Below are 26,884 nucleotides of genomic sequence, written 5' to 3' on the forward strand. Positions count from 1 at the left end.
AAATATATGAGCGTTGGCTTCCCCACAACGCAACGTGGAATTTTTTGGGTCCCACCTATTTTGTTGTAATAGAACTAAGTCATCCATCAATGTCCCAAGTCCATTCCCTTGTTTCATTTTCTGTGAGTGAATTTATTCTGGACGTTATTTTCAAATTACATGTGTCAGTTTGATGAACTTGTGCTTTTCTGTGTTGTTCCAAGATTTATATGGGATAGTTTGAAAGAGGAGCGTGATGGAAAAAAAGGGCATTTTGCTGTTTAGGCAAAATACTGAAGATAATGTCGTCATGCCCGAGGCTATCCTCGGACACCAGGAGCAGTCTGCTAAGGAGAGGTCGCCTGTCGTGTTTCATTTCTCTCTGTCTTACCCCTCTGTGTGTTTCATCTGTGACCTAAGTGTTTTACTGTCCTTTGTCTTAAATATACCCCAAATACCCAGGAGGTTAGCCAGATTCTAGTAAGCTTGAGACAAGACAGGCAGGCATGCAAGATTCCACTTGAAAGAGATTCATCTTTTTGCCTTAGAGCAGGGTCCTAAATTCCACTGAGACCCCAGGATTCTTTTTTTATCCTTCCAGTTTGGGCTGCTTTAGACATTGGCAGAAAAGAACCCAGAGAAAACAATAGATTGTTTGAGAAACTGCTCAGAGATACTCAAATTCACAATTCACAGAAAGCAGCCAAAGGATTGATCATTAAGATGTATCATTATAAAAGTTCTATAAATGGATGTGCCGAGTCTGAAGTGGGAGGGTAGCAAGTGTGCCCCTACACACATCCTTTACTCTAAATCCCCTCCTCTCTGCATCCCTGCCCAGCCCCCAACCCCCCATCAGAATGACTGCCTGGGGACTATTTCACTTCAATACATCGGAAACAAAGCTGACCTCTGGTCGCTTCCTAAACCTTGAGGACATTCACAGAAGGACAGTACAGTTTTGTGGCTTTGGGCCTCCTGCGCAGAGCACATACTGAGCAAATGTTTATCCCATGAATATAAGGATAGAAATATCTGTAATTAATATTTTCAGGCAGACTCAGCTGAGACACAAGTAAGAGCAAAGTGCTAGGAGGCTAAGTGCGGATAGGGTTTCTGCAGAAGTGTCATGTCTCCGAAGTCTTAAGGTGAGACAGTCTGTTCTTCAGTGTTCTGACCCTGGCCTAGAGTTCACACTTAAATATATGAAAACAGATGGTGGTGGTTTTGGAGTCTACGGCCTCTGCTGATGGCTTCTGCGAGATGGAAGACAGAGGTGGATTTCTGTTCAGTGCTTCTATTGACATCAATATTTTTAGACATCTCTTTGATGATTTTAGTGCTTCCTCAAAGGAAATACTTGAGAATTCTGTGAAATTTCCTCCCGGCTTATACAATAATTGGTCAATTGAAGTCTTCCTATAAAATGTGTTCCTCCCTTCCCTCCCCCATCTTCCAAGTAACTTTAGAGGCAAGGTATTGTCTTTATAAAATTTATCATAGTGACTGTTCTTACAGGAAGTGTCAACCTTGTGTCCTCCACTCCCAAATTCTAACAGTCTGCCCAACTGCTAAGAAAACCTCATTTTATTACATTGCAGTTATATGAACCCCATTTCATCCAGTTAGGGCAGCAGAGGGAGCCGACCTGATATTTGACCTTGGGCCGGGAAGTCTACACCATCTCCTTCCCTCATCCATCCAGTGGGGGAAACTGAGGCACTGGGGCAAACCTGAGTGTCTGAGATTATAAGACCTTTGGAACGGGACCTAATTGTAGAATGATGGAGTCTTTCTGCTGAACTTCCCTCGAATTTAGTTCCCCCATTTGGGGTCCGCTCCGAGGATTCTTGTCACCAAACACGATTCTTGCAAGCTATGTAAGAAAACGTCTGGGGGTCTTTTGCGTTGTTGCAGTTGCAGTTGTGGTTCTCTTATGTGGCTTGTCCTCGCAGGGGAAGCTGCTTAGCCAGCCTTGTCTCTTTAGCATGAGTCATGCCTAATTGGTCGGCTGCCTTGGGTGTCTCAGAAGCCCGGAAGCAGCGCACTCTGCAGCCACGTGGCCGTGACCTGCAGTATGTCTGATTGAAGGTCTGCCTGTCCTAATTTGACCCCCCAGTCACCTCCCTCTGTCCCCACGGGATGGCCTGCCAGGAGATGCTTTAGCCATGTAGAAAAGATGACTTCTGGATCTGCTTACTTATTCCCCCGACCCAACCTCCCCCCACCCTTTCTTAAACCATTTCCTAGATGGAGCTAAAATTAAGAAATAGCTCTTAATATCAGCTACTGAAAATGAAAATAAGCTTTAGAAACAACAATTTATGGTTAAAATGAAGGAAATCAGATAAGTAAAAAGAAAATAAAAATCACTTGCATTCTCACCACCTAGAGATAAGTACCGTTAGCATTTCGGTAGATCTTTTTTTTTTTTTTCCCTGCATATATGTATTCGTGTGTGTATGTACGTGTGTGGATTCAGTTTTACTTTTGTTTTACAAAAATGAAATTGCACTTTTTTATCCTTTTTTTTTTTTTTTTTTTTTTTACACAGTGGAAACTTTGGCATAGACATTTTTCTACATTTTTGAATACTCTTCTTCAACATCATTTTTAATGGCCTCGTCTGAAAGTGGCTGTACCATGGGTTAATTGAACTAGTCACTGATTTTCAGATATTTGTTTCTTTTTTCTCCCCCACTCATAGAAACAGCTCTGCCATGACCTCTGTTGCCACAGAATCTTTGCACATGTTTCTGATTGTTTCTTAGAATAAACCCTCATGAGGCAGAACTGTTGGGCCAGGTGGTATGTACCTTCGTTAAGAGTCCCCACATTTAACTATCGCATTAATTGGCTTCCCACTAACAGTGGTTGTAGGAATAGGTCCATTTTTCCCCAAGCTCTTGCCATTATCTGTATTGTGAATCAGGTGCCAGTCTCAACAAATGAAAAGTGGTCTCACTGTTTCGCAATTATTCAATTACCAGTGGTGTTGAATATTTACTTTTTTCAGAGTGTTTTTGGCCATTGGTATGAAGCCCCTTGTAAACTGCCTCTCCTTTGCCAAACTTCTAATGTACCACAGAAGCTCAGCTTTAATTAAGCTTGTTCACAGTCGTAAGCCCCATAAAGCCCTTCACAAAACAGGACCCAAAAGTGCAGAGCTTTTGCTTAATACCATTTATCTCCTCTAAGCGAGGATGGAGGATGGAAGGATTTCAAGGACCCAAAGCTAATAGACAGCTCCCCAGCCAGCACTCGACGTACCATTCGGCCAGTAGAGGTAGCTGTTGTATCAACTAGCTCCCCAACCTTATCTGTGAGTTCAGCCTTTTAAGAGAGAAAATAAATCAGTGCATGCAGTATTTTTAACAACAGTATTTATTTAAAAAAAAAAAAAAACTCATGATTTTGTGGTTTTAAAAAAACTGCTTATTTTGTGCCCTCTTACGTGTGAATATAAAGCTCTCTGTGAGTATTAGTAAGAGCCACTCTATGAAATTTATTATTAATCATCTATTTTTAGGCACGAAGCTTTGCTGTATTATGTTTTAGCAGCAGAAACTGGAATTGAAGTGTCACAGACAAATTTAGCACACATCTGTGAGGAGAGGCCAGTAAGTAAATGTATTCTCCTCAGACTAGAAGCTCTAAGGTTAAGGATAATGAATTGGGTTTTATGGAGGCAAAATTAATCACTTGGTGGAAATATTAATGAGTTAACTTTTTCTCCCCCTTCATCCCCTTAGGACCTGGCCAAGAGGTACTTGGATGTTAATTGTGTTTGGAGATACTATAATTTCTCTGTTTTTCAAATCGATGCTCCTTCATTTGGTATGTATAGAGAAATGGGTGCTAACTTGAAGCATTGGAGGCTTTTAATCTTTAGTAACAGGGAACATCTAACAGCTTTGTGTGAAGTGTAATATTTCTAAACAATTAAGAAACAGAGTGAAAAATCTCGGCTATTAAGATCTTCCCTAAACTCTGCCCTCAATCTCAAGCAATACATTTCTCTTCATCCATTGTCTATCGAATGCTTGGACCCACCATTTCTAAGGAATCAGCGAGAATTCAAAAGAAAAAGCTATTCAGGAGAGATTCTCTGGGCCAGCCTTTTGCCTTTTTGCCCTCAGATGGATTCCCTGTCTTCCTGGCTCTGCCCTGTGGGCTAGAGGGCTGACCCTCAGTAACTACAGTTCCCAGACTCCTTTGCCCAGTGGCATCTGATTATTTTCAGCCAATGGAAGGCGCTGGCCGGAAATTGCAGGGTGGGAGGAGGTGAGAAGCGCAAGTATTTCTCCCCTTGTCTCTCTGCTTTGGGCTGTGTCTCTGGCAATGGCTGCATTTCCATGGTTCCAGCTCCTGCCTGGCAGTCCATCCTCTGTGGTCTCAGCTGGCCCCCAGGCCTAGGAAGGTAGTGGCTTCCTGCATTGCTAATCTCTGGGTTGCCTTCTGTTCCCCATTTGCCCTTTCAACTCTTCCAACACCCTGGTAACCAGTTCCCAGTGTTAAAATCCCTTTTTTGAACTACCTGAAGAGGATTCTATTTTTCTGATTGGACATTGAGTGATACATACACTCAAACAAAACTTTTTCCTCAGAGGAAAGATAATATATATGGCTTAAACAGAGTAAAGAAATATGCATCAGTCATCAAACCCGGGCAGCAAAATCTCGGTGCCCCAAACAACCTTGGCTGTTGGGGCTGTGTTGTTGCAGACTATGATTCTCACAAACAGACCCATTTAGGAGAGCTACCCAGCGAAGCAAGAAAATGTGTCTAGAAATGGGAGTGCTCAGTGCAAAAATCTTTTTTTCCCTCTCCACGTCAAGGAAGCCTAAGGATGTATCCGTATCCAGATTCTGGTGGGAAAAACTCACAGTCATGCAAATGGGCCAATCATTTAAAAGGTCGGTCTGAAATAAAACTACTTGTCCTTTTTGTCCTGCAGCGTATTTGAAAATGGGAGACCTTTACTACTATGGCCACCAAAACCAATCACAAGACCTTGAGTTGTCTGTGCAGATGTATGCCCAAGCAGCGCTGGATGGAGACTCACAGGTAAACGGCAACAGAAATGAGCCCCTGGTGATGCTTCTTTGTGAGGTTGCAAAGTCACTTCTCATCCGTGTTCATGAGCCCCTCACAAAACCTCTCTGAGGACACTAATCTGAATGGCGAACGTTTATTGAGCACTTACTATGTTTCCCCTGCCATTCTCACAGCAATCTTGTGGGAGTGGGGATAATTAGACCTATTTTATAGTAAAGAATATCAAGATTGTGACAAGGTGATAAGTTGCTCAAGGCCAAACAAGCAGGTAGTAGGTGAAGCAGCCAGAGCCTAAACCCAGGTCTCCTGGCTCCAAACCCAGGAGTCTTTCTACCAGATTCCATCAAACTAGCTCACCAGGTAGGAACTCAAGAAATTGGAAGTGGTCAAAATGGGAAGTAGTTTGCTTGCACAGCTGAGCCAATACTTTAGTGATAGGACTTCGCTCTCAGTGACCTTTTATTTTTGGGTGGGGGAGACTTCTTATTTTGGAATATTTGTAGAGTTATAGAAAAGTTGCATAGTCACAATACCATTATCAAACTAAGAAATCAGTGTTGGTTCAGTACCATTAACTACATTTCAGACTTTATTTGGATTTCACTAGTTTTTCCACTAACATTATTTTTCTGTTCCAGGATCCCACACTGCATTTAGTTGTCATATTTCTTTAGTCCTCTTCAATCTGGGACAGTTTCTGTCTTTGCTTATCTTTCATGATGTTGATGCCTTTGAAGAATACTGGTCAGATATTTTGTAGAATGTCCCTCGATTTGGGTCTGTCTTCTGTTTTCTTGTGAATAGACTGAGGTTATGCATTTGGAGCAAGGATAGCCCAGATGTTATATGTCCTCCTCAGTGTATCATATGTGGCATACATAGTGTCAGTATGTCTTATTATTTGTGAGGCTGATCTCAATCACTCGGTGAAGGTGGTTTCTACTAGATTTCTTCCATGTAAAGTTAATATTTTTCTCTTCCTAATTCATAGATATCTTGGGGAGATAATTTGCAACAATGCAAATATTTGATTTCTCCTCCAACTTCTGCCTACTGATTTCAGTATCCTTCAGTAAATCTTGCCTGCAACAACTAACTGTAGTGTGCCAATGATGATTTTCTGTTTCTCTCCTTCCTTCTACATTTGCTAATTGGACTTCTCTTGTGAGGATCTCAGGGCTGTTTCATGATGGAAGCTGGAATAGTTGTTACCCTCTTATGCCACAGGTTTCTTGTGTGATTTGTGATCTGATCACAAAGCAGAAGTTGGAAACTCATCCCCATCTTAGTCTTTTTTTTAAAAGGAGGTACTACTTTTACCCCACATCTTTGTGCCTTCACAGCTATTTGTATATAGCAAGTCACTCAATCACTGACTCTTTGTTTTCTCATTTGTGAACTGGGGATGATAATAACATCTACCTCATAGGTTACAAGGATTAAATGAGATGTTGGACATAAAGCACCAAGCCCAGCACTGAGTATGCTTAGTGGATATGATCTATCCTTTTATTATTATTTCTTCTGGAATGGAATAGGAGTTGGTACTAAAAGGATTTGCTGGTGAGCCAAACTCTCCTAGATGATATATGTTGTTACTCAAAATTAGGCCTGGACCTAATTTTTTCTTTTTCAGTTCTGATTTTTTATTTTTTCGCAAGACGATGTTATAAAAATGTTAAAGAATAATTTTTTTAAAATAAATTTATTTATTTTATTTATTTATTTTTGTCTGCGTTGGGTCTTTGTTGCTGCGCACGGGCTTTCTCTAATTGCGGCGAACGGGGGCTACTCTTCGTTGTGGTGTGTGGGCTTCTCATTGTGGTGGCTTCTCTTGTTGCGGAGCACAGACTCTAGGCACACGGGCTTCAATAGTTGCAGTACGCGGGCTCAGTAGTTGTGGCTCGTGGGCTCTAGAGCACAGGCTCAGTAGTTGTGACGCATGGGCTTAGTTGCTCCGCGGCATGTGGGATCTTCCCAGACCAGGGCTCGAACCCATGTCCCTGCGTTGGCAGGCGGATTCTTAACCACTGCGCCACCAGGAAAGCCCAAGAATAATTTTTAAAGAGAAAACAAATCAAAGAATGCACCCACAATTCCATGTCAGGGGCTTTATTCCTTTGGGTTTTCTTTTTTTTTTTTTAATTCCTTCAGTCTTCATGTCCCTTTCTAGTCCCAGCCACAGGCCAGTGGGTCTCTTTAACGGTAACTAGAGCACACGGGCCACTTGAAAAATCTGCTTCTTCTCACATATTGTAGGAATGGGTGCATTCTATTGCATGGTCTCTGTAATTATTACTCTTAACTGCTGCCCCATATCCTGCTGAGCTGATAGACTGTAATTTATTGTTTTATCTTTTGATGGACATTTATTGTCTTGTTTGCTAATTTATTGATTGATTTGACACATGTTTATGTAGTCCTGCCATGTCTTAGACACTGCTTAGTGGTAGGGACACAAGATGAAAAGATAGACAATATTTTTGCCTTCATGGGATTTATAGTCCGTTAAGGAAGACGTGAAGGTCATTTCCTATTGTGTTGCAATTATAGCAAGTGCTACAATGAACATTCTCATATTTCCATCTTTTACCTCCATTTGAATAATTTCTTTATAATCTGAGGGATGGCATTGCTAAGTCAAACAGTCAAAATGGTTTCATGGCTACATAATAATAGTGTATTGCTGATTTGCTTTCTGAAACTGTTTCCCAATTAATATATCACCAAGCAGTGCTTAGTATAAAAGGATCACTGAAATCTTGTCAGCACTGGATGTTTTCGTGACTTAATTCTGCTAATTGAATGATTATAAGTTGATCCTTCCTTATTGCTTCAAATTGTATGTATTTGACTACTACTGGGGATGGACACTTTTACATATACTCGTCTATGATAATTTACCCTTTATATTTTCTTACGTGAATTCTCTATTCTTACTCTTTGTCTGCTTATCTACTGGAGTTTTGATATTTTTTAATTTAAATTATAATTAGTTCTTTATACATTTGTCCAGTAGATAGTGTACCTTAAGCTATTACATTGCATACAAATATTCCCCTAGTCCATTTTCCCATTTATTTTAATCTTGTTATTTTTCCATTGTTCAGAGACTTAAAAATTTTATAAAGTCATTTTCTTTTCTTCTAATACCTCGAGTTTTAAGAGAACCTTTCTTTCAAAAAGTGGAGAAACAGTCTATTTTCTGCTTGTGTGTGTGTGAAATTTTAAGACACCTAATACTTGTATCTATTTAGAGGTTACTTAGCAGCAAGGTGGAACGTAAGATTTGAGGCTCTGAATCCTGTCTGCTTGCGTTTGAATCCCCTTTCCAACTGTGTGACCTAGGGCAAATTCCTTAACTTCTCTGTGCCTCAGCTTCCTAGTAATAATAGTATAGAGGATAACAGAACCTATCTCAATTTGTTGTTGTGAGGATTAAGTGGATATATATATAAAACAGAACAAGCCCTCATATATAACATCACTCAGGAAATGCCAGCTGCTGTTATTTTTATCATGATCATCACATAGCCTGCTCGTGAGACTCCTGCAATTTTACAACCTGGGGGATGGTGATTTTTATTTAGAATCAACTCAATGAAAGGAAAGGGAGGATATAAGTCATTAAAGCATGACTATGAGTTCTTTGAAGGGCAACAATTCAGTGGAATTTGTAAAGCCGTAATAGTAAGTGACGCATCATTTTTTGTTTATTTCTTGGTCTGGCCACATGCTCAGCTCATGATGATGGACAGTGCATCTCCTCCAGGTCCTATAATAGTTTCCATCCTCTATGAAGCACTTCAACCATCAGGCTCTTAACTGTGTTATTTTACTGGACCTGCGCAGCCCAGTAAGGCAGGTCCTACCTCTGTGGGTCAAGAACAAGATATATAATGAGCGGGAGGTGGGGAAGCGTACCAGAGTGGAGGGTCTGTACCAAGAGGAATCAGGTGAGGAGGTTTTCCTCGCTGCCCTAGGAAAGATCGGACGAACACCTGCACGTTACTGTGCACATCGGAGGCCCTCTCTGCTTAGAATGTCAGCCCCGAGCACACCCACAGCCACATTTGTGAGAATTCTGACATACCGATGGTGACCCAGGGTATAGTCTGTAAGTGACGGACACTGCCTTTGAGTCGATATTCTGGGTTTGTTGATGATACAAGGGCACGTTTTCCAGCGAGTTCTGTTTTGAGAGAATGAGCAGGAAAGGACAGATTCCCCCGGTTGACTGGCTTCTGAGCAGATGGGACACAGCATCCTCTGAAAGCCTCCTGGTTCTCCTGCAAATAAGTTTCTCAGATGCATATATTTAGGGAAACAATTCATCAGTGAAGATGACGAAACCATCTGGCTCTAGGGACTGAAAAAAAAAAAATCTAGAGGTTGTAAAAGTTTACGTTCTGATGAAGGGTGTCCGTCTAGGTTTTATTATAGGGAGTGAATGAGTTTGGTTTGTGGCTTGTTTTCAGGGATTTTTTAACCTGGCCCTGCTAATTGAGGAAGGTGCTATAATCCCACATCATATTTTGGATTTCCTGGAAATTGACCCGACTATCCATTCTAATAACATCTCCATCGTCCAAGAACTGTACGAAAGGTGAGTTCAGAGCCTCTTTAATACTGTAGCAGCTGGAGGAACCCAAGTGGGTAGTGTTTGCTTCTTGGTTAAAGTTAGCCTTGGTCTTATTTTCTAATGTCAGTGGTTATAAAGGGCTCAGGATTTGTTCTGATTAGAGAACACTCAGCTGGACCCAAACTTAATTCCCTTTTCTAGTATCTGAGGATTAAGATATAGAATGTGCTTGATTTGAAGTTAAAATGCTGACTAAGTTTTTCCATGAGAGTGGAAAAAATAAAGTGTCCAATAAGATGATGCTTTTCTGCAAGATAGGGAGGCATCCCAGTGTCTGGACTTTGGACACAGACACTCAGATAAAAGTGCTACTTGGCAGCTCCTATGCTGCAAGGTCCTCCTTGACCTGTCTTTTTATGGAGGACAAGACTGACCTTTTTCTGAGATTTTTGCCAGGATCCTAGAATTTCAGCGCAGTCTCACACCCCTCAGAACTGGTTTTATTTCTTTATTCTCTCATTTTACATGTGCTCATTTGACCCAAAGCAGAAGGATGTGGGTTTGAGGATCTGCAAATATCGGTCGAAAGTAATGCTACCAAAGTTTGGCAACACTGTGCTTTTTGTCTGCAGGTGCTGGAGCCACAGCAGCGAGGAGTCCTTCAGCCCCTGTTCCCTGGCCTGGCTTTACCTTAACCTCCGGCTTATCTGGGGTGCCACCCTGCACTCTGCCCTGGTAGGAACTGTCTCCCCTCAGCCCTGTCCTCATGGTCCCTACCCTTTGTCAGTCATCTGACATGTGCTTTGGATGTTTGCAGATCTACTTTCTGGGAACCTTCCTGCTGTCTGCATTGATCGCCTGGACCGTGCAGTATTGCCAGTCTGTCTCAGGTAAAGATTTATAAAAAGCCAGGGCAATATAAAAAATGTAGGAGGGACTTCCCTGGTGGCGCAGTGGTTAAGAATCCGCCTGCCAATGCAGGGGATACGGGTTCGAGCCCTGGTCCGGGAAGATCCCACATGCTGCGGAGCAACTAAGCCCGTGCACCACAACTACTGAGCCCGCGTGCTGCAATTGCCGAAGCCCGTGCGCCTAGAGCCCGTGCTCTGCAGCAAGAGAAGCCACCGCAATGAGAAGCCCACACACCGCAACAAAGAGTAGCCCCTGCCCTTCATAACTAGAGAAAGCCTGCACGCAGCAACGAACACCCAATGCAGCCAAAAATAAATAAACTAATTAATTAATTTTTTTAAAAATCTTAAAAAAAATATAGGGATTCTTTTTCCTTACTAGAAAAATGACACTCTCCCTCCTTAGCCATTCTACTTCCTTTTGTTAGGAGGATCGTTCACATGGTGATTACCCCTAGGGCTGTCTCGTAATCTCTGGCTGATGGAAGGCTCCAATTATTGTTCCATTTTTCAAAGTAAGCAAGGATTTTTTTAAATAAGATGCTTAAGAAATTGAACAAAAATGTCTTCTCCCATTCAAAATACACCTGCTATCAAAACTATACCTTGTGTGTCTTAAAACCCAGTTCTGAGGCCCCCTCCAGCACGAAGTCTTCCTATTTATCCCAGTCGAGGAATCAAATGTGTAGGATGATAAACAAGCACTTGTGATGAGTAAAAATACCCAGCCACTTAGATTCAGAGGGAGGGGCCGAGGGGGACAGTAGAGCCAGCAGTCAGTCTAGTGTGGGTTCCACTAGTCACCATCTCTTTTCTGAGCTAGTGTAGGGCAGTAGTTAAGGAGATAGGCACCCCGGTCCTTTCTAGCTAGGTTTAGAGTCCAGGCTTAGCTCTTCTTTAGCTGTGTGACTTACGGCCAGTTATTTCACTTTCCTGATCCCCCAGTTTCTCATCAATAAAAGAAAGTTATAATAGTAGCTACTTCTCAGGGATGTTAGGAGGGTTCAGTGAAAAACATACACATGACACCAAAATGACTACTGTAGTTCAATGTTAGCTGTTGTATTTATTTGGCCTATAAAACCCTCTCAGTAATGTTAACTGTCATGTTTATCTTCCCTATGAGACCATAAGCTGAGTCAGAGGAAGGCCTTGGTCCCATCATTTATGATCTCACACTTAGTAGGTACTCAAATTTGCAAACATCTCTCAGGGGAGAATTCCAATTCCCAACCATCTTGGAAGCTACAGAAGGACAGAATCACTCACGAAGACGAACAGGGACATTCACACATGGATACATTAGGGCTGGACTTGGCATTTGAGCATCGGCACAGCTGTTATTTGTGTAGCAGATAATGAAAAGCAAAAGAAGTGCATTTCGGCACAGATTGGATGGTGAGACAGAAGCCACTGTTCCGAGAGGCTAATACGGAGTCATTTCCCCCCATTTACCTGAGGAGGTTAACAAGGAACCATCGAAAGCCCTTCCAGGTTTGATGCCCTGGAACACGCCGGCTGATAAGTTTTCCTCATGCAAATTCTGTCCCATCCCTAAATTTGTTCCCAGGTATAGCGCATTTATTTTGCATCTTGTCAGTGTTTTCCATTTCAAATTATCTTTGTCTTTTTTACTCTGTAGAAGTATTGTTATGATTATTACAAATGCAATTCTGTTGCAGTTCCGTTAGAGGAGCTGAAAATTGTCTTTATGATTTTATGCCAGCTGGTAGCCATGAAAATTCACGGGCTGGCGGAATGGCTTTTATCAGAAGTCGTCCTTTTTTCCTTTTTCCATAGCTTCATTATCAGTCCCTCCACATTCCCATCTCCCTGTCCCTCCTGCCTTTTGATATACTTTCCCCGTTCTATGTATCCTTTGCTCTTTCACTCATTTGTTTTTCATTTTTTTCAAACTCTTTCACTTGCTTCTTCCTGTACATACCTCTTCCCTTCAGTGAGCATTGGAGAAGTCTGGATAGGATCTTAAAAATAATTGAATTCTATGCCCTTCATTTTACAGATGAAGAAATGGGGCTAAAGGAATGCCGTGGTCTGCCCCAAATCACAAAATAGAGTCCGTGAAAGGATGTAGGGCAGCAGACTTCTGAACTTTTTCACACTCATGATACTCTAAAACAGTGGCTACCATCTGCGTCTGACCCACTGTCCCCTTACATAAGATGTATTTTTTAACACATTTTTTTGGTACCTTGAAATGAATGACAAGTAATCTGCCTACACACTTAGTTTTAAAAATAATGCCCTAAACAGCAATATAAAGGAGAAATAAAAAGAAAGTAATTATAATAAAATAATATGTATTTCAATATGTAAATTCTAGCCCCATGCTTCTTAATTTCAGTGTGCACAGGGATCTGATTAAAGGCAGATTCTAAGTCAGTCGGTCTGTGGGTGGCCTCTGAGATCCTGCATTTCTCACAAGGTTTCGGGTTACATTCACGATGCTGTTCCACACACTTAGAGTCGTAAAGACATAGAAGTTAAAAAAAAAAAAAAAGGGGTCTCCACATATTTCCAAAACGTGCCCCTACAGGGGTACATACCAGCCCTGTTAGGACTAGTGTTGAATTAAAATATGTAGTAAATTATTTTCGTATTTTTAAAGTCCTCCATGTAAGTGCAAATTTGTCAATGACTTTGAAATAAGAGGGCACTCCATCAGTGATTGGACAATGGGGCAAGGGGGATGGAAGCATAGAAAAGCAGGAGAGAAGCACTGCAGGGGCCCCTCGGCGGGCAGAGTTTCTACCGCGGGCATCTCTCCGAGGAGCTGGTGCCTGAGGTCCATGAGCCACCCCGTGGGAAGGTGACGGATGTAGTAGATGCTGGTGGTAACCCTGGCCATGGTTAAGCCGGCACAGGAACGCAGCCTAGATGCTGACTGCCAGAGTAGAGAGGGACAGGATTTGAGAGTTAAGAGCCTCCCTTAAGGTGCTGGGTAGGAGGATTGTGCTCTAAGTTAGGGATCTCTGTCATTTTGTGATTTGCATTTTTTCCAGTCAGGTGTTTTTAAAAACTAATGATTTATGGCCAAACCTTTAAATTGAGCTGTCCATCCATTTTGCGTTCAGCTCCAACTACCTTCATTTTCCTCCTGAGTTTATACGCTTTGTGATATATAGTCAACACTTCACCACACTTGCCACAGGAAACTGTCCTGCGTTCAGAAGGCTAGCGGTGTGGGACAGTAGCTAACAGCACAGACCGCTAAGATGCTGCTGGCCTGTCACTAGCTGTGTGACCTTGGGCAAGGGAGGGACCTTCTCTGTGCCTTAGTTTCCTGTTCTCTAAAACAGCAGAATTAGTAGTACACCTACGTCGTATTGCAGTTGAGAGAACCCAATGAGATAACACTGAGTAAAGTATTTAGAACTCAAAAAATGTCAGCCCGGTAGCTCCTAAGGAGTAATGCCCTCTAGGGCATTTTACTTGCAATTAAGGCACGCTGACACCAGGTAGCGCCTACACTTAAAGAGCTTGGTTTACCTCAGTAAGTAGCAGACACCACTACCAGAGCCTAGCATGCTTTTCTATGCTATTAGACTCTTTCTAAAACATAAAACTCTTTTTTAAAAAACAGCTAAACAAAGATACTGACTAGTCTAGCTAGCATACCAAAACAAGTCCACAAAAAATATTGCGTATGCAAAAAAATCTCTTTTATTTCCTTTGAGGGAACTTGTTTTTGATTCCTAGCTTGCACACTACCAGGCAGCTCAGTCTTTCTTGAAGCTGATGCCTCCCAGGGACGTGCAAAGGTCCCTGGGTTTTTGGTAGCACTAACCACTCGGATGGTCACTAGTCTGATAGCAGAATACACATTGCCCCGGGCCTACGCCATCCTTACAGGCCCGTAGGCTTTGCAGCTTCTGGGTCACCTACAAGTCCCATTGTCTTTGCCAAAGCTGAGCACCTTAGCCTTTTTTTTCTGCCAGGTCTTCCTTTCTCAGATTGCTGAAGGGCAAGGTGAGGGCTCCGCTGGGGTACACCCACAGCCAGTCTCAGCCACTTTCCCACACTCCAGAAACCTCCTTTCCCTGCCTCACTGCATCTCTAAAGCACTTTCCCTCTCCCCCTCCCTGTCAAGGATGCCAAGCATAATTGCTTTAATGGACCCAGGCTTTTGGAAAAACAAAAAAATCCCAAAGTAAAGTATGTCTAGAACCATCTCCATTTCTGTCCCCGCCACAAATCTCCCCTGAGACTGAAAAGGCATGGAGGCTGGCTGGCTGCCTGGCGGAAGGTAAAGGGAAGAATAGAGGGAGAAAATGTAAAAGACCGCTTCAGAGAGAGAGTCCTGCCTTCCTCTTGTTAGTGTAAACTTTCTGTCTAAATAGAATACACAGTATAGAGCAAGACCTGCAGAACTACCAGCTCTGGGCATGACGTGGTCACCTTTTAAACCAATGTCAGCCTATTCAAAACATTCATAATTTAAGCCAACTCATCCTTTTTGCCTAAGTGGTTAGCCAAGTGGTCTTTTAAAAAGAGTAAGATGATATGAACAAGATTAATTCAACCTTTTCCTACTCTTTTCCTGTCCTCTACATTTCCAGTTAATGAGGTACTAAAATTACAGTAAAATGTCACAAAGTGGTATTCATGCAAAAAGCAGCAGCCTTAAAGTCAGAGTGATTTAATGGTGAGATTTTACTTTTCTCCTATCTCATTACCCTTGGTGCCCTCCCGGTATCTTTACTCATAAGAAATGTTTAAATGACATGGATCTTATACGTGGACGGGTCCCTGCTGGATCCAGAGGCCCAAATGAAGTAGATTAGATCTTATTCATAGTATATGATTTCCAGAGCTTCCCTCCCTCACCTCCTTACCGCCCCCCCTTCACCTTTGTAAATATTCTATTATCTCTGGATTCACCCAATATATTCTCTCCTACTCGTCTTTCCTTTATGCTCCCATCTGGTCAACTGGCAAGCAGATATTTCTCCTGCAATGGTCCACAACAGAGGCTGACGAATTTTTTCCGTAAAGGGCCAGATAATAAACATTTGGGGCTTTGAGGGCCATCTCTGTCACAACTACTCAACTTTCATTATAGTGCAAAAGCAGCCATTGACAATACGGGAAAACAAATGATATGGCTGGTCTCCAATAAAACGTTACCGTGGACATAAAGATTTGAATCTCATATGTTTCTCACATGTCACGAACTAGTACTCTTCTCTTGATTTTTAATCAACCATTTCAAAATGCAAAAACCATGCTTAGATTGCAAGCCATACAGAAACAGGCAGCGAGCCACCTGAGGCCCATGGGCTGCAGTCTGCCAGCTCAGGGCCAGCTCTTTATTATTCTCACTAATATACAGAAAATGGTCCCCCAAGCAGCAAATAATCCAAAAATCACTTTTATTTGACTCAGGAATAGACTAATTGTTTAAGCAGCACCCTGATTTTCCTCATTACCTTGATTCTAATCCGGTAATCAAATTAGGACAGATTCCAGGTGATCGGAGACAAAGAGGCCACTTTAAAATTATGACGGGCTGTTTGGGGGGTTTGTCCAGTGATTGCAAACCGCTGTTGGAAATGGGAGAGTTATCACGTGGATAATAACAAACTTACTGCCGAAACATGGAGCATTTTTGTTATGCTCTGACAAGAAGATTTCAGTGGTGGAGATGCTAATTATGCATTCCTTCTACATTTACACAGTGGCACTTTTTTGGTTTTAATCAGAAAACTGATTGCTGATTTATCTTGTTACCATGGTGATTTAAACATTTCCCTGAGCTTGAAAAGGAAAAATACATGCCTTAGTACTTCATTAACTTCCTCAAAGAATCATCAGAAAGATAACTCTTAGGGCCCAAGAAGTCTTGGACACCATTTAATCCAAGCCCCTCAATTCACAGATGAGGAAGCCAAAGCCTATGAGAGTCCAGCATTTTAGGACTGAAATGTCTGCCATTCTGTATCTACCCCAAAGTCACCTATTAGTGGTAGATAAATGAGACTTGCCCAGAACAGGTCTCCTGACTCCAGCAAATGGTCTTTGTACCGCATCACTGGGTCTCATGGTCCCTGCCGTGGTTAGATCACCTGCCAGAGTGATGGCTTTGACCTAGAAGCGTCACATCATTATGCAACACCTGGGTCCCCTCCCCACCGCTACCACTATCCTGTTCTTTCAGAACAGTCTCTGGATTCACAAGGTTTTCTGTAGCTATTGGAAGGGGTTCCTTGGAGAATTCCTTTACGTATTCAAAAAGGTCAGAGGCTTTGGAGCCCATTCCAGAATTTCCTAGTATAGCCTCTTGCAGGTGGAAATCTTGAAGGGCTTATCTAGAAGTCAGATGGTCAACAAGTGATGGCATCTTCTATAAGTCGATACATTTCAGGAGGGACATTTGGGAACCTTTAAAAATGGTCCCACCTACTGAAAATTGTATAAGACTCAAGGACTGCTGAGCTTAAGAGCACTGCTTAAAGGCAAACTAGCAATTGTTCGCACAAACCATGGCCACTGTGCTAGCTGTATGTCCCACACCTCTGCAAACTGGTACCGCCATTTTACAGATAGAGAAACTGAAGCTCAGAGAGGTTAAGTAACTTGCTCAAGATCACTCAGCTGGTAACCGTAAGGACCATGTGACTCTGGGCTTTCTGGCTTCAAAGTTTTGGCTATTTTCCTAGGCTACCGGGGTCTAAAAGTGGACTATAAACATCCCAGAAACAAACGCCCCAACTCTTTCATCAGACCTGCAAGCGAGGCCCCAGAAATTGATAAATCAGCACATTTCCATGGTAAACCAGGTCACTAGTAGTAAGAGCTAACATCTGTTGAGTACCTAGGCGAGCCAGACACTGTTCTAAGAACCATATATACGTTAACTTATCTAATCCTTATAAGAGCAAAATAAGGTACAGATATTCTTATTTTCTCCATTTTTTAGAGGCAGAAGGAGAGTAGGTAACTTGTCCAAGGTCACATAACTGATAAGGGGCAGAGCAGCCGGGTCCCAGAGCCCACAGTCTTATAGACAGGATACTTCTCAGCCTTAGTACGTAAAGTAGGCGTGTGGGCCTCAGCACTAGTGATATTTGGAGCTGGATCATTCTTTGTTCGGGAGCGGGGCTGGCCGAGGCATTTTAGGATGCTTAGCCTCCCTGGCTTCTACCCACCAAATGCCAGAAGCACCCCATCCTCCAGTTGTGACAACCAAAAATGTCTACCGACATTGCCAACTGTCCCCTGGGAGTCAAAATTACCTGCACTTGAAAACTATTGACATAAAGTATAAAACTTTATAAGCTTCCTTAACCTTTATGGTGGTTCAACCTCCTTACTAAAGGTAGACTGATAAACAATTAAACCTAGTAATTATGTTTTCCAAAATGTATACACATTTACTTAAATAATTCAATTTAAATCAAATTTGGCATATCATCCAAATGGAATCAGAATGTGAATAAAACCAACACTCTTTCTGATTGATTGGTGTAATCCATAGCTTGCATTGCATCAATACTAGGTGAAAAAAAAGAGATATGACCATAGGAAACATAGACCAAGGAGTTCCTTCCTTCCTTCCTTCCTCCCTCCCTCCATCCCTTCCTCTCCCCCCTTTCTTTCCTTCCTTTCTTTCTCTTTCTTTCTTTCTTCCTTTCTTTCTTTCTTTCTCTTCCTTCCTTCCTTCCTCTTCCTTCCTTCCTTCCTTCCTTCCTTCCTTTCTTTCTTTCTTTCTTTCTTTCTTTTTCTTTTTCTTTCTTTCTTTCCTTTCTTTCTTTCTTTTACACACCCCTGTAAAGTCACAGAATAAATGCAGGACTTAGAGTCCCAGAGATCTTTGCACATCTATTTCAACCTGCCATTTTATAGGAGGGGACACCAAAGTCCAAAGAACCTAGATAATGGGTCCAAAGTTGCTCATCCAGTTAGTGCCAGGACCACTAGTCTAGAAACATCTCTCCTGGCTTGCAAGGGTCTAGGTGTGGTTGTGTGTCCTGCACGTACTGTTTTGAATATTCAGCACTTGTTGTGCATGTGTCTCTGCAGCCAGCGGTTCCCATGCGACACCAGCCTGGGCCCCCCGAGACCCTACTGCCCCCACTGCAAGTCCATCTGTGACTCCAGCTGCAGACACCTCTGCTCAGGACCAGTCCACCATCACCAACAACCCGGAGCCACGTGGGTGAACTGTGCACTCCATGTCTCTCCAGATGAGAGAGAATCCTTTCAATAGCTGGTATTGGATAGCTGGGGCTGGGGCATTATACACCTTAAATGTCTTGTCAACTGGATGTGAATTTTGCACTTGGTGTCTTTTTTTTTTTTTTTTTTTTAAATCAAAGAAATACCCAGAGCAGACAGTGGTTATACCAAAGGTTATCAAACAAATACAAGGAGTATCCTGATCACAGGGACATGTCGCGGAGGTTAAGTGGGTCATTGAGGATGTCCATTTCTAATGACTGTGTGTATGGGGGAGGCAGAGTGTGCCTTGTGGCGTATCCGAATCCTTATACACTGAGATGTATTTTAAGAAGCTTAGCCCCTTGTTCATTCCCTTTTATTAAAAAACAGAAAATTGTGACTTCTCTACCAGTTAGATAATATTTGGTATGTGTGTTTGCCACTGCCCTCCTCCTCGCAGTCCCATGGGCAGGTTTCCATTTGACATCCAAGACCCAGCAAGTCTAAGGCACCTTGAAATAAATGGGTTAAGCTTGGAAATACAGGGAAGGCAATGGCTTTGTAAATTGGGTTTACATTTTTCTCCTTGAAGTTTTCTAGGGCTGTAGTGCTTCCGAATCATTTAATGACACTGTTGGATATCGTTTACCTTTCAATTGCAATCCATAAAATAACATTTAGAAAATTCTTAGTATTTAAGTCTAGTCTTTTCCATGAATTACCCATTAGAATAGACTGGCAGCAGTGGAATGCGCAGGAAACAAGCCTTTAGCTCACAGTCTCATTCCCCACCCTTTATGCCTGCCTGCGTCTGCATAGGGGTGTGTGTGTGTGTGTGTGTGTGTGTGTGTGTGTGTGTGTGTGTGTGTGTGTGTCGAGGGGGACCGGTAGAGAGGAAGAGGAAGAGCAGACTGTCTACGCTGTATGCTGCTAAGGTAGTAAATAAATTGCAATACTGTGGATCCAAACTACTCTTTGCACTACTTTATTTACAGTAGCAAATAAAAATTATTTTTATACCATTGTCTCCTGGGAAGTGTCTTTATTTCCTTTTTCAGAGTTACTGTTGTCATCACACAAAGTCCTAAGGTCCATGCATTCTCCTCAAGGAGGCAAAAGATGTCCCCTCATCAGAGGGATTAATTCTGGTAACCATTAACGTTTCCGGACAGAGAGGTGGCAGGAGGCCTCTCTCCAGTAAGCCCGAGCTCAGGGTCTGGCCCCTGAAATGTTTGCACAGTATCAGCCATTGTTTCAGGGTTCTGGCTGTTGTAAGGCTGGATTTCTATCAGTTCTGGGTGAAGTCTGCGCCCCATCCTCTTTCTCCTCTGTGTGCTATGTGTACTGCTCTTGTTTTAGGAAAGGTTGTCCTTCCTGCTTGCGAAAGAGCCAGACTTTGGAGTCGGACAGCCCCGGATTCAAATTCTGGTTCGGTAGCTTACTAGCTCAGTAATCTTGGGTGAGTGATTAACCTCTCTGAGTCTTGGATTACTGTTTTACAAAATAGGGGCCATAAAATCCACCTCTTGGGCTTTTCGTGAGGCTTAAGAGGATAACATACGTAAAACTCACAGCACAGTGCCCTGAACGTGGTTGGTTGTTATCGTTATTAGAAAGAGAAGTCTGAGGGGCCAGATCAAGTGCTCTTTGGTCTGCCTAGATCCTCTTCATGGCAAACACACCCATTCCCCAGCTGCTGGGAGCAGAGGCTGCTGAAAGTTCACAGCTGCACCCCTCACTGGGAGCTGCCATCAGCAGCAGGGGTCTGCCCAAGGTTAAATCCTGGCCAGAGCAGCTCAGCGATTGTTGATGTCAGGAGGCTTTTTCAATCTCAGTGCTATTGACATTCAGGGCCAGGTGGCTCTTCGTTGCGGGGTGGCGGGGGGGTGGGGGGGGGTGGGTGGGCACTGTCTTGGGCATTAGGATGTATGGCAGCAGCATCACTGGTCTCTACCCACTAGATGCCAGTAGTGCATGCACCCACTGCCCCAGTGTACGTGCACACACCCAGTCCCCTGGTGTGATAGCCAAAAGTGTCTCCAGACATTACCCAGTGTTCTTTGGGGGGCAAAATAACCACCCCTCCTTCACCTTGACAATGACTGATGTAGGAAAACAAAGGCCCCTTTCCTCAATTTGGAACAGTCCTTGAAGGGCCATCCCAGCTCCAGAACACCACCTTGGTGGCACACTCATTATAGCTCAATTTCTCCCTCTGCCCAATTCCGCCTTCCTTGTTTTCACATGGGATTTCCTGGCATTGCTCCTGTAAACCTTCACACACAGCCCTGCACTCAGAATCTGTTTACAAGAACACAACTATATTAGTCTGCTAGAGCTGCCATATCAAAATAGCACAGACTGGGTGGCTTAAACAACAGAATTCATTTCCCCGCAGTACGGAGAATGGAAGTCCAAGATCAAGGGGTCAGCAGAGCTGGTTTCTTCTGAGGCCTCTCCCTCGGCTTGTAGATGGCTGTCTTCTTCCAGTATCTTTATACAGTCTTTCCTTGTGTGTGTGTCTGTGTCCTAATCGCCTCCTCTTATGACACCAGTCCTATTGGATCAGGGCCCATCCTAGTGACCTCATTTTACCTTAATGATCTCTTTAAAGGCCCTGTCTCCAAATACAGTCACATTCTGCATTCTGTGGTCCTGAGGGTTAGGACTTAAATATATGCATTTTGGGAGGACACAATTCAGCCCATAATACCAACCTAAAACACCATGGAAGGTTGGTTCAGGTCCAGAATGTGGACTTGTGGGAGCCATCTTGATCGAAGACAATTGCCCCCACATGCTCACCCCAGCTGACGCTGGAAAGATCTGTGTGGTTCCAGTGCCAAACCACTTCAGGTGAAGCCGGCAGCTCACCTGTCGAGTCCTGTCCCAGCTGAGGCTCCTGTTCTCTTGGGAGTTCTCAGGCAGTAGGATGTGGGTCCAGCCTCAACCTCCATCTTCTCTCCTCAAGTTCTAAACTCAGTTCCCACAAGGCTGATGTCCAAGCTAGCTGGAATAGAACCCCACACAGTGAAGACAATGGGGTAGGGGTGGGGGAGGAAAAAAGGAATGGGAGGATGGGGTCCGGAGATGATATTCAGTGACTTCCCTATTGTCCCCTCCCCTTGGGACATTCTTAGACCAGAGGGTGCAGCCCTGTAGATGTGAAACAGAGCTAGCACACAGATGTGATCTCTTTGGTCCAGCCAATATTTTTAAAAATTTGATTAAGTTGTTATCTTAAAATCAATGATTTGAGGCTTTTCCTAGAAAAATCTACAGATGTGAAAAAACTGGGCTTTCATTGCTGCATGGTAAGAATTAGCTGAAGCTGAGTAGGTCTGCTCCTTTTAGACAGAGCTTGTGCTTTCTGCTTTGCCCCAGTCTCCACTATTCCCTGCTGTTTAAACTTAGCCCACGTAGGTATTTGAATTTATTACCCATGCTTTGGACTTGCTTCTCTTCATTCATAATGACTTTATTTTGGCAAGTTTGAGAGAGACCCCCAAATTCATCTACTGCTTAATCACTGTAAAGCCCCCGGGAACTGGGGAAATGGTAGTCTTTCTTTCCACTCTCTGATAGAGGGAAATGCCAAGCTGTGAGTCATTTGAAGTCCCAATAAAGTGCCCAAAAATGTTGCAGGATAAAATGTTAATTAAAAAATAGTATTTTCGGGAATTCCCTCGTGGTTCAGCGGTTAGGACTCCGTGCTTTCACTGCCAAGGGCGCAGGTTTGATCCTTGTTCAGGGAACTAGGATCCTGCAAGCCACGTGGCACAGCCAAAAAAAAAAGGGGGAAAAAAATAGTATTTTCCTACACCAACAAGTAACTAAAAGATAAACTATTAAAGAATTATATTTATTAAAAACAAATATTTAATAAAATAGTAAATATTGTAAATTAACTTATTTCATTTACAATAGTAATACAGTTATAAAAAGTCTAGTAATTAACCTAACAATGAATTCACTTGATCTTTACCAAGAAAATTTTTTAATTTGAAGGATGTAGAGGACTTCCCTGGTGGCGCAATGGTTAAGAATCCGCCTGCCAATGCAGGGGACATGGGTTCGAGCCCTGGTCTGGGAAGATTCCACATGCCATGGAGCAACTAAGCCCGTGCACCACAACTACTGAGCCTGCACTCTAGAGCCCGTGAGCCACAACTACTGAAGCCTGCACACCTAGACCCTGTGCTGCACAACCAGAGAAGCCAGCACAATGAGAAGCCCGCGCACCGCAACGAAGACTAGCCCCCACTCGCCGCAACTAGAGAAAGCCTGCACGCAGCAACAAAGACCCAACACAGCCAAAAATAAATAAGTAAATTTAAAAAAAAAATAAGTAGAGTTAGGAAGTTAGCCAATCATATGTAGAAAAATAAGACTGAAACTGTACCTCATGTCCTTTATTTTTAAAATCCCGAAGAAATTAAAGATTTAACTGTGAAAAGTAGAACTGCAAGGCTAGTAGAGGAAATAGTAGGAGAATATTTTACACATTTTGAATGAGAAAAGATTTTTTAAAACAATATATAGATTTCCCCTCTTCAAAAACGAAGGATTTCCATTCAAAAAAAGGCTACCACAGTCAAATTTGGTGGATTGGTGACAGACTGGAAGAAGGCATTTGCAACATCCAACACCACAAAGGATCAATATCCGGAATGTACTAGGAATGCATGCTAATCAACCATGACAACAAACAGAAAACCCAGTGGAAAAAATATTCGAAACCTATGATCAGGTAATTCATGAATGGAGAAAATTTAATGACTTACACGTAGATAAAGAGCTGCTCAACCTGGCTTGAAGTCAAAGAAATATGAATTAAAATCAAAAGGTATAACTTCATATCCATTTGGGAGTTCCTTAAAAAGTTAGTAGTACACTTCCTAATTTAGTGTTGCCAGATAAAATAAAAGACACCAAGTTAAATTTGAATTTCACATAAACGGTGAAAAACTTTTAATATAGGTATGTCCTGAATATCACATGGGACATATGTATACTAAAAAAATTACTTGTTGTTTATCTTTTTTTTAAGTTATATACTTACATGGTTTTTTACAAAATTTTTTATTTATTTTATTTTTGACAGTATTATGTCTTTGTTGCTGCGCACAGGCTTTCTCTAGTTGTGGCGAGTGGGGGCTAGTCTTCATTGCAGTGCGTGGGCCTCTCATTGTGGTGGCTTCTCTGGTTGTGGAGCATGGGCTCTAAGTGTGCGGGCTTCAGTAGTTGTGGTGCGCAGGCTCAGTAGTTGTGACACATGGGCTTAGTTGCTCCGTGGCATGTGGGATCTTCCTGGACCAGGGCTCGAACCCCTGTCCCCTGAATTGGCAGGTGGATTCTTAATCACTGCATCAGGGAAGCCCACTTGTTGTTTATCTAAAATTCAATTTTAATTGAGTGTCGTGTATTTTTGTTTACTAAATCTGGCAACTCCACTTCCCATACAACCCAGCCATTCCATTCCTAGGTATTTACCCAAGATAAAATGAAAATACATGTCCACTTGTACACCAATATTCATAATAGCTTTCTTTGTAATAGCCCTAAACTGGAAACAACCCAAATGTCTATGAGCAAAAGAAGAGATAAACAAATTATGGTATGTCCATAAAATGGATTACTACCCAGTAATAGAAAGGAATGAACTATTGGTACATAAAAAACATGGATGAATATCAAAGTAATTATGCTTAGTGAAAGAAGACAGACCAAAAAAAAAAAAAAGAGTACATATCAAATTATTTAAAAATTATCCATTTAAATAAAATTCTAGACAATGTCAACTAATCTATAGTGATGGAAAGCTGATCATTGACTGCCTAGGGCATGTAAGGATTGGAATGAAAGTAGGGGGAAGGATGCTTTTTGAACTTCTCAGAGTGTTAGATATATTCCTTATCTTGATTGTGATGATGGTTTCACTTGTGTATATATATTTCAAAACTCATTAAGTTGTATTCTTTAAATATGTGCAGTATATTATATGTCAAGTATATCTCAATGGAGCTGTAAAATTTTTTTTTTTTTTTAAAGATTTATTTATTGATTGATTGCTATGTTGGGTCTTCGTTTCTTTGCTAGGACTTTCTCTAGTTGCGGCAAGCGGGGGCCACTCTTCATCGCGGTGCGCGGGCCTCTCACTATCGCGGCCTCTCTTGTTGCGGAGCACAGGCTCCAGACGCGCAGACTCAGTAGTTGTGGCTCACGGACCTAGTTGCTCCGCGGCATGTGGGATCTTCCCAGACCAGGGCTCGAACCCGTGTCCCCTGCATTAGCAGGCAGATTCTCAACCACTGCACCAACAGGGAAGCCCCGAAGCTGTAAAATTTTATTTCTAATTTTTTTACTCTGTATATAACAGTGTGTGAAACTCTGGTGGTTAAAACAAGCATTTTACTTACTTATAGAGACAAGACCAACAAATATAAAAAGTTAAATAAAAGCACAAGTGTTAAGATGAAATTTGAGTTAATATTTGCAAATATTGAACCAGTCTATTTTAATTTCCCCTACAACTCGTGTTCCTTTGCAGCCTTCTCCCTCGGAGAGAGCCCTGAAGCTTACGACCAGAGGGTAGAAGAAAGCAGATGTTTGATTTCAGATTAACAGGATAACGGACTAGCAAACTAAGCCTGCTAGAGGTGAGTTTCCTACAGTCTTTAGTATATCAAGGGATAGGTTTGGAGGACTAGTTCATAGATTTTTCTATCAGTAGTGTAGAGACAGTATGCCTTCCATTTGTGACAACTAGATACTATGGTGAAAAGAATATAATAAAGGAAGTAAGAGAAAGATCCACTCCTTCCAGCCTGAAGGGTGGTGGGGAAAAGAAAGAAGAGAAAAACAGAGTCTAGAGGAGGAAGACAGATGCCATAGTTCTCCTTTTTTATATCCTCTCAAGTCCCCAGGAAGACTGACCCTCAAACTTATACACAGGGGCATCCTGGGGCATAGAGAGATCTGTCCTGCTTCCATTGGAAGGCGCCATGACCCCTGACCATACCTGGAGCTCAACCAGTGCCTCTGTTTGCTGTAGCCAAGGGGAGGAGCCTGAGTTTGGCTTCCCTGAGTCTTGCCAGTTTTCTGTGTGTTTAGAAGGTGTCCAGACAAACACCTTATATCACATTGAGAAAAGAAATTATGCAATGAGAAAATGTGTATTTGTAGAGGTTGTGGAGTATGTTTATAAGCTTGCCAATCAGGAAATGCTAATATGACAAACAGTTCACCGTTACTTCCTTCTTGGTTTTTGCTAGAGATTAAGGTTTCTAAGGGTTAAAAATTATTATGTGGATGTAATTAAACTACTAGAAATAATAAGGGAAACATTTCAGTATAGAAGAAAACTAAGATGTGTGTTTCTACTAAACAAACTTATGAAGAAAGGAAATGGATTTTATTAAGGGAAAATGAAGTGATATTGTCCTGAAGCATCTCAAAGAGAGATACTTAATGATGCGTATTTGGTATATTATATTACACAGGAAACATTGTCAAATAAAAGGTAACATTTAAAAAAAAAAAAAAAAGGTGTCCAGAAAGTTTTATGTGCCCCAGGGGGAAGATGTGGAAAGTCGCTGAGAGTGCTGGCTGTCAGGACTCTAGCAGGGACTGCAGCTTTGGGAATCTTTAAATACCAATGAGAGCCAGAAGTGGAGCCCATCAGTAAGAGGAAGCTGGAGACGATGTCTGGAAGCAATGCCCAGGATGAGGGAAGTGACCACAAGTTTCCTGAAGCAGGTATTAGCTTCAGAGGCTAGCCCTGTGACTAGACAGTATGAAGACATTGTACACATCACCACAAGCATCCCACTGTGAAAGGAAAATCAAAATGGAGTCGGTATTGCTAAGGAGCTCTCGAAAATGGAGCTGGGAGGTCACTAAGGAAGTGTGACTTATGCACATCAGCCTGGATGGAATCTGATCTTTTGACCTCATGAAGTGACCCAGAAAAACTGCCAGAAACTCAAGATGCTTATTGAATCTTTACCCTAAAATAACTCGTGACAGTCTATATATGTTTCATACCCCTACCCTAAAACAATTTGTGATTCCTCAAGGACAAATATTTTCTGACTCAGGATCAGAGTCAGTCACAATTCTTACCAGGCAACTTTTAAAAACTTCGTGGCTTTTTGTTTTTGTAAGTGCTTC

General features: G+C 42.2%; 1 protein-coding gene across 1 annotated transcript in view; it reads left to right on the top strand.

Moving 5' to 3' along the window:
* The window catches only part of SEL1L3 (SEL1L family member 3), a 101,005-nt gene extending 81,269 nt beyond the window's left edge, over positions 1–19,736 (top strand). Inside the window, exons 18-24 of the mRNA XM_082464549.1 lie at positions 3,509–3,599; positions 3,732–3,816; positions 4,938–5,047; positions 9,517–9,644; positions 10,253–10,355; positions 10,438–10,510; positions 18,575–19,736. Coding sequence (XP_082320675.1) covers positions 3,509–3,599; positions 3,732–3,816; positions 4,938–5,047; positions 9,517–9,644; positions 10,253–10,355; positions 10,438–10,510; positions 18,575–18,714 — 730 coding nt within the window. The 3' untranslated portion in view covers positions 18,715–19,736. The remainder of the gene's footprint in view (positions 1–3,508; positions 3,600–3,731; positions 3,817–4,937; positions 5,048–9,516; positions 9,645–10,252; positions 10,356–10,437; positions 10,511–18,574) is intronic.
* Positions 19,737–26,884: the final 7,148 nt, after the last annotated feature.

This window comes from Balaenoptera physalus, assembly GCF_965194825.1.
Source record: "Balaenoptera physalus genome assembly, chromosome: 5".
Classification (NCBI taxonomy): Eukaryota; Metazoa; Chordata; class Mammalia; order Artiodactyla; family Balaenopteridae; genus Balaenoptera; species Balaenoptera physalus.